The sequence below is a fragment of the Anolis sagrei genome, chromosome 6 (genome assembly GCF_037176765.1).
Source record: "Anolis sagrei isolate rAnoSag1 chromosome 6, rAnoSag1.mat, whole genome shotgun sequence".
Taxonomy (NCBI): Eukaryota; Metazoa; Chordata; class Lepidosauria; order Squamata; family Dactyloidae; genus Anolis; species Anolis sagrei.
The window spans coordinates 15,125,865-15,134,755 of record NC_090026.1 but is presented as its reverse complement, the minus strand read 5'-3'; the positions used below and the strand labels follow the sequence as shown (position 1 = coordinate 15,134,755).

General features: G+C 37.6%; 1 protein-coding gene across 1 annotated transcript; it reads left to right on the top strand.

Annotated features, from left to right (window-relative positions):
- Positions 1-5,189: 5,189 nt before the first annotated feature.
- Positions 5,190-7,486, top strand: LOC137097325 (caspase recruitment domain-containing protein 8-like; the record flags this gene model as incomplete). The annotated part of the gene is made up of 2 exons (XM_067469604.1): positions 5,190-5,397; positions 7,353-7,486. Coding segments are annotated over exons 1-2 (342 nt in total), but the record flags the coding sequence as incomplete, so codon positions are not given.
- Between the last annotated feature and the right edge of the window lie 1,405 nt (positions 7,487-8,891).

Here is an 8,891-nt window from a genome sequence, read left to right as displayed (position 1 = left end):
TGTGCTGTGTAGAGAATAGCTATGAGGAAAAGGATAGGGAGAAGGCAAAGGGAAGGCAGACATACTCAGGTACCTATACCTGAAGTTGCGTAATCTCAGGCCCCTTCCACACAGCGGAATAAAATCCTACATTTTCTGCTTTGAACTGGAATATATCATCATTGTTGTGAAGGGAGAGACTGGTGCATGAGTTGAACTCCCTTGAAATCTGGCCAAGGGCTAGTGGTCCCAGGAGGTCACTTCCCAGACCATTGGCTAAGAGAGCTTCATAGAATGATAGAGCCAGAAGAGATACCAAGGGCCATCCAGTCCTACCCCTATCATGCAGGAACACATAACACAGTATAACACTATTTTTTCCTGGGTTATAAATGTCATTTCCTAATTGGTTATCCAAAAAACATGGGAAAAGTTTATTAAACTGCAAAAAACTGTTTTTGCGGGATACCCTGCAGCATATTTTGCTATAGTTGTTCAATGAATATCTCATAGAGTCTCAACCAATTCAACATAATTTGTGGCAGTTTTTGGAGTATAACAACTACTTTCAAAGTAAGTACCACACAGTTAAACAGGAACACTTTAAACCCAGAACATTTTTTTTCAAATTTTGTTACATATTGCATTGAGAATTCTGATAACACTTCCAGTATCCGTGGAGTTTTTCAAAATTAAAACTTATAAAAACATACTTAAGATCAACTTTGAGTCAAGAGCTCTTGAGTGGACTAGTACCTTGGCCATTGAAAATGACTTGTTGGATGAAACGGAAACAGATGTACTAGTACACGGGTTTTCAGAACTGAAAGCCAGAAAAACCTATGTTGCCACACCCATTGCAATGGTCCAGGCTGGCGTGGCACTTCTGAAGGACAAGAGTTTGCTTCCTTCAAAAGGAGGTGTCTATTCTCCTCGGGCTGCGTTCTCCAAAACAAAACTAATTGACAGACTAAACAAGCATGGAACTGAGTTCTGTTATTAGCAAGCCCGAAGTCTGAAAAATATTCTGAAGAGACAGCATGACCAGGAAACCTTTATATAGTTACATTACATAGAATTAACACAAATTAACATTTTTTAAAGAATGCAAATATTTTATTAAACTTAGCAATGATTTTAAGTTTTTGTTGTTATTTTTGGTCTACAAGTACTACACAAAGGTTTCCTGGTCATGCTGTCTCTTCAGAAGGACATCGAAAACAACAGAAAAAAATTGAAGGAATTCTTCGAAATAAATGACAAAGAAGAGACTCACCTATACATTCTATGGGAAGCTAGTAAAGTTGTTATGCGGGGCAACTTTATCCAGCAGAAAGCAAGAAAAAACAAAATGAAAAAGCAAAAAGTGGAGGCGATTATGCAAGAAATCAAGCAAGAAGAAGAAAATCTGAAAAAAAACCCTGACAACAATGGAATTACAAATAAACTTAAAGTACTACATAAACAAAGGGAATACTTAGAACTGGACGAAAGAGAAAAAGAACTAAGATACCTGAGGCAAAACCACTTTATGAATGCGAACAAGCCTGGAAAATGGCTCGCAAAGAAGCTAAGGAAGAATAAAGAAGCCAAATACGTGACAAAACTTAAAGAAGGCGAGAAAGTATATACACAAGAAGAGGAGATAAAAATGCAATTTACAGAATTTTACAAGAATCTGTATAAGAAAGATAATATAGACGAAGAAAAGATCCATAAATACTTGGGAGAAAGAAAAATAGCAAAAATTACAGAAGAAGAAAGGGAGAACCTAAATAAGGAGTTTACAGATCTAGAGATAAAGGAAGCAATTAGTAAATTGAAAACAGATAAGGCTCCAGGACCAGACGGTTTTTCAGCGGCTTATTATAAAACTTTCCGGGAAGAATTAACACCCTACCTAAGAAAGATTATGAACAACATAAGAGAATCCAAAATAATTCCAAACTCATGGAGACAAGCGAATATATCAATGATACACAAAGAAAATTCGGACCCGGAGAAAGTGAAAAATTACAGGCCTATTTCGTTGCTGAATCTGGACTATAAATTATTTAGTTTTATAATTGCGGACAGACTAAAAAATGTATTAAAAAATAGAATTAAAGAAGAACAATCTGGCTTCCTGCCAAACAGACAACAGAAGGAGAATGTAAGAACGATTTTAGATCTAATTGAATACTATGACATTAACAACCAAAAGAAAGTTATGTTTCTAGCCCTTGACGCAGAGAAGGCCTTTGATAAGGTTAATTGGAATTTTTTAAGGCACTTTTGAGAGAGATGGATTCAGGATTTTATTTCCAAAATATGATAAACGCGATTTACGATAAACAAGAGGCCAAAATTTGGATTAACAGAAAAGAAACAGAAAAAATTGAAATCGAGAAGGGGACCAGACAAGGATGTCCCCTCTCTCCCTTAATATTCATTTTGACATTGGAAGTCTTACTAGAAAAAATTAGAGAAGATAAAGAATTGGAAAGTATGAAAATATATGGTCAGGAATACAAGCTAAGGGCATATGCCGATGATATCATGTGTATTATTGAAGAACCGGAGAAAAACCTGGGAAAATGGATTAAAACAATAAATGAATTCGGAGAGGTGACGGGTTTTAAATTAAATCTAGATAAAACGAAAGCCCTAACAAAGAATATTACACAAAAAGAAAAGGAGAAATTAGGAGAAAAATGGAACATCCAGATAGTAACTAAACTAAAATATTTAGGAATCGTGTTAACGGCCAAGAACCTACAGCTATTACAAAACAATTACATAGAGGGATGGAAAAAAATAAAAAAAGAAATGGAAAGTTGGAGATACCTGAATCTATCTCTCTTAGGGAGAATTGCCTGCGTGAAAATGAAAATATTACCCAAAATGGTTTTTTTATTTCAAAACTTGCCGATAATTAGGAATCAAAATATATTAAGGGATTGGAACAAAGACATACTGAAATTCATCTGGCAAGGAAAAAAAGCAAGGATAAATCAGAAAAATATGATAGAAGATACAAAGAAGGGCGGCTTTGCAGTGCCGGACCTGAGAATATATTTCGAGGCTAGTGCCCTCATGTGGGCCAAAGATTGGGCAGAACTCAAAAAAGAAAAATTACTTACCCTAGAAGGCATCAATTTGCGAACAGGCTGGCATCATTACTTATGGTACGATGGTTTTAAAAAAGAGAAAAAATTCGGAAATCATTTCATTAGATCATCTATTATAAAAATCTGGCAAAAATATAAATCAAAAATCTGTGGAAAAACTCCCTATTGGCTCTCCCCATTAGAGGCAACACAGAGAAGAGAAATGGGATGGAACAATTGGCCGAGGTATAGAGAACTACTAAAAAAAGAAGACGGTGAGGTGGTATTAAAAACACAACAAGAAATGAATTCGATAAATAAAAAAAATCATGGTTTCAATACAGACAAATATTGGAATGCTATAAGAAAGATAGAAGGAATGGTTTCCAGGAAGAAGAGGTGTTCTGGGATAAAATATTAAAATCCGATAGAAAGATAACAACAAAACTTTATAAGAAATTATTAGAATGGAATTCAGAAATAACGGGAGAAAAGAAATATATAAAAAAATGGAATGAAAATTTGGGAAGAACAATTAGAATAGAAGAATGGGAAAAAATCTGGAGAACCAAGATTAAATACACATATGCAACAGATCTAAAGGAGAATTGGCTAAAAATAGCTCATAGATGGTATATGACCTCAAAAAAATTGAATAAAGCATATAAAAATATAAATGTTAACTGCTGGAAATGTGGAAGGACGGAAGGCACTTTTTTCCACCTATGGTGGACCTGCCCAAAAGCAATAGTATATTGGAAAAAAATACATAAAACAACCCAGGAAATCCTAAACACGAAACACACATTCAGACCAGAAGCCTTTCTATTAGGAATGATGGAAGAAAAAATAGAAAAAAACACAGAGAAACTCCTTTTTCTGTTATACACAGCAGCCAGAATGTGCTATGCGAAACTCTGGAAAAAAGAAGAAATACCGGACATAAAGGACTGGCTGGAAAAAATACTTGACATAAGAAATATGGACAGACTGTCATACCTGATGTCTAAGAATAAAGGAACACCAATCAAAGAAACTGACTGGATGAAGGTGACAAATTACATAGATCAATTAAATAAAAACACTGAAAACTAAATAGAAGAGAGCACATGAATGAAACATGAACGACAGAAGAAGGAAAAGGAAAACCCACTTGGAAGATACGAAGGAAGTCAACGAGAGAGACACATAACATCCGTCTCCAACTCTTTTACTTTTTTTCTTTTTTCTTTTTTCTTTCTTTTTTTTCTTTTTCTTTCCCTTCTCTCTATCTCTCCCCTATTCCCCCCTATCAATCCCCCTATTCTACCCCTATCACGCCTACCCCTATCATCCCTACCCCCCCCTCTCTCCCCTCGATCTCTTTCCCTCATCTCTTCCTTTATTCTGCTCTTCCCCCTTCACTTTCTACTTTCTATCCCCATGTAAAGAAACTTCTTTTAATAAAGATATATTTAAAAAAAAAGTTCAAAAAGGAGGGGAGTTAGAGGGAGAGTTTTTTTAAAAAATGACCGTTAGTTAGGGATTGCAGTTTGTGAAGGACAGAGAGTTAGGGATTCCTGTTCATGAGAGATAGTTAAGAAATCCTGTTAGAAAAGTAAGCAGTTAGTCAAATAGAGCACAAGTTTTGGGACAAAGAATGGAACTTTTGGAGTGATCTGCATATCCGAATCTCCGCACATCTGCATCTCGCTGTTTTTAAAGCAATGGTGGAAGTCCCGTGGCGGCCATCTTGGGAGCCTCTAAATCTCAAAACAAAGCATCAAGTCTGGACAAGAGAGACAGAAATCCCAGGACCAACAAGTCTGTATGTGGACCTCTTCTGAAGTCCTGAAATTTTTTGCTCCTGTTTAAAACCTGTGATTTAGTGCCGTATGGAAGCAGCCTCAAATAACTGTATACTTGGCTAAAAGGCCAATTCTACAGGCCATTCACTCACTTGTGTCTCATTCAGATGAACAAAAGAAACAGATAATTCAAAAAGTTATCTAAGTTGCAATGTGATCCTAGAGTACTTCAGACCTCTTGGAAAAATATCAGTTGAAACTATATGGATCCATGCTCAAATTCTCTTTCCCTTTTGTCTTTCTTTTTATTGTTTTCAGATTGAACTGCGCCAAGATGGGTTCCTTCCGCTGCTGTATTACTGATCTGATATTTGATGTGAGAGCAGCTGTCACCTTCACCTACTACTTTGATTTATGGTCAGACTATCTCAACGAAGAACATAAAAAGCAATGTGATATTGTGGGGCCTTTGCTCAACATCCAGGCACACCCCAAAGAGGCTGTGGCAGCCGTTCACTTTCCTCACTTCCTTTGTCTTGAAGGTATAACAGGACACAGAATGTGAATATACATAATATACAGAATTTGAATATACAACTGGAGGAATCTTAAAGAGGAGAGCTAACTAACAGCTGTGCACCTGCAAATTTCCTAGTAAAAGCCCAGTTTAGAATATTATTTTTAAAAGTTAATACATTCGTATTTGTCATAATACTAATTTAAGATTCACCGTTACTTTTATGCATATTTTAACAATAATAGCAACTAGTACAGAACCAATTACTGGGAAAAGAGTAGTCTCACTCTTTAAGCAAAAGCTCTGAAATGTTTGCATCAAGTTAGGGGTTCACCTAAACGTCTACAAGGGTCCTTTCCATGATATTACAAGAAGATACCAATATACAGGCAGTTCCCAAGTTACAAGCATCTGACTTATAAATGATTCATAATTAAGAACGGGGGTGAGACAACAGGAAGTGAGCTAAATCTGCCTCTAGGAAGGGAAGTTCACTCTTGGAAGAGTCATCATGGAGAAAAGATGCCTTCACTGAAGCTTCCTCACCAGTCCTTGTTTCCACAACCAGCCACATTTTTCAAAGTCCAATCATCACAGGGACAGAAAGTGAGTGAAATCTTCTGAACAGGGACACAGACTGCAAACCAAACACCACATGTGTGTTAACCCTTCCCTTTGCTCTCCAGAGCTTTAAAAATATACATTTTTGGTTGGAATTACACTTTAAAATGTACCTGTTCTGACTTACGAACAAATTTAGCTTAAGAACAAATCTACAGAACCCATCATGTTCATAACTTTGGGACTGCCTTTATATGTATGACACCCAGCCCTGCCTCCTTTCCTTCCTTTTTACCACCATTTAGAAAGGTCTGAGATCAGCAAAATACAAGATGAACCAGATGAAACTCACTTGATAGCCAGCTGCCAGTTTTGTCTAGTGTCCCTTTCTACACTGCCATATAAAATACAGATTATCTGCTTTGAACAGGATTATATGGCAGTGTAAAATCATATAATCCAGTTCAAAGCAGATAATATGGATTATCTGATTTGATAATCTGGATTATAAAGCAGTATAGAGGGGGCCTAAAGTTACATTTAAGGTACAGTTTACCTGTCCGAACATATCTCTCTCGATCCCATCTTCGTCGCAGGCGTGCCTGGCGGAGACGAGAGACAGGGCTTTCTCAGTGGTGGTCCCTCAGCTATGGAACTCCCTCCCTAGGGATATTAGATTGCCCCCCTCCCTCCTGGCATTTCGGAAAAAAGTAAAAACCTGGCTCTTTGAATAAGCTTTTGGACTTCCAGCGTAACAGATAACATGGAACTAGGAAAAAGTGAGCATGGAACAGCTTAGACAATGCTTCTGGTAAATGAGTTAACAGGAAGTCACTGGTGATTATATGTTTTTAATTATTTTTATTTGGTTTTTATAATGTGTGCTAAATGTTTTTAATTATGTTTTATGACTGTGTGTCATCAAATTGCTGACAATTTATAAGCCGCCTTGGGTAACCTTCGGGCTGAGGAAGGCGACATAGAAATACTGTAAATAATAATAATAAAATAATAATAAGTCTGCACATTATGGTTGCTTAGAACCCTTAGGTTCTACTTGAAATTCCAGAGTTCCATCATCTGGAATCCTGGGCTTTGTAGTTTGAAGGTGAGCTTTGCAAGACTCAACCAGCAGACTCTAGCATTTTACAAAATTACAACCCCCAGGATTTCATAAAAGACAACCACAGAAGTGGAATCATAATGTCAGATGACTATTAAGAAGCTACCAAAGCATACAAAAAAGAGAGTTCAGTGTTTATTCAAACACAAGATGTAGCATAAGGTATTTCTATCGTTATGTTTTGAACCAGGACTGTGTGAGCTAAAGGCGTTAGTAATGAAAGAGCTTTTTCCACATGCAGTGTCTTGAGCCAGCTGCTGTGGCTAGAATAGGTTTCCTCTGTATTCCTTTGTCAGGTAAAGGCTGTCCTGACATCTATCTGGCACATTTTATTGAAGAAGGCATGAGCTTGGAGAAGCCAGACTCAGTGGGATCGTATCATGTGGAGTTGAAAAACCCTGTGTTCTCTCCTCGTGGAGTTGTTTTCAAGCGAAAGATAAAAGTCCATGCGGTGGCCCTACTGTATCAAGACCTTCGAGTCCAAAGCATGAAATTACACTTCTACCTCCTTCCCAATGACTCTTCCTTAAAAAAGGTAATTGGGAACCTCTAACTTCCCTAGGTATTGCAAATGCGACAGGGCACCCTGAACTGGCATAGCAAGGTCATGTCCTCATGATAACCTCTGTAAAAGTTCTCTTCAGAAATCAGTATCTTAGAAATAAGGGCTGTGAATTCATTGTAAGCCAGTCATAGTACATAGCTTCTGCTGGCAAAAAGTGTATAGCTTTTGGTGGAACATGTAGTTGGTCTTCTCACAGCTAAGTTTCAAACAGGAACCATGCTTCCTATAAACTAAAGCTTGTTGAAGCATGCAAGGAATCAGTAGTGTGTGTGCGTCAACTGAAAAATAAGATGCATGAAACTGATTGGTTGGGCAATGCCCGGGGAGCAAGCTGAGCCTGGGACTTTTGGATGCTGTTACATTTTTGTTCGGGCTTGAGCTATGCAAGTGCAGAAAGAGAAGCAGAAAGAGAGAGTTTGGAGTATGCTCTCGCTTCATAAGCTGCTGAAAGAGTTTATTTACATGGACAAAGAAAGACTATTTCAAATCTCTCATAAAAGGACATTATATGAGTTGGTGCAACTGATCATATTACACATACATTGTTCTGAACTAAGAAGTGTAAACTACTTGTTTTTTTACTGTTCATCTGCATGGGATATTTTCTTTCTCTGGCAAGGCAGTGTGTGGGCTGACAAACACAAGTTTGCAACACCAGAACATACTTTTAGAACCTTGTGCATAAAGTAAACTCTCACTGCCTGTCTCAGAAGTGATCTTATTCTCTCTTCCAGGCTGTCCATGAGCTTGAACTGAACTACTCTTCACAAAGGGTTCGGAAGCCACCTGAGACCAAGAAGGCTCTGATTATTGGTTCCTGCTTCTCTCCGCAAAAGATGACTGATGTCACCGTCTGTCCAGAGGTGAGACTCAAAGATTGCATTTTTGTCACTCTGTCAACCAAAGAAGTAAGGTAGGAAGGGAAACTTTGCCTTTTCCTACAAGGGTTTGGTTGTTTATTTGCATGAAGAGGTTATTTTTTTATTTAGGTTTTGGCTCAAGTTATTCACAGTCAAAAGACCAAGAATGTTTTGTTAACATGGAGGGCTGGGCTAAGTGAAAAGCTATGAGCAAAGCAATAGCGTCATGCTCTGAACCCTCACTCACTTCCACAGGACTTGAAGTTTAAATACTTGCCTGCAGACATGGAACAACAGTACCTTGAATTACACGCTAAAGACATGAAAGATGTATATATTATCCTGATTGAAAGGGACACAGATTCAATAGTCTGGGCAGCCTTCATAAGAAAAGGTGAGTTTTGGCCCAG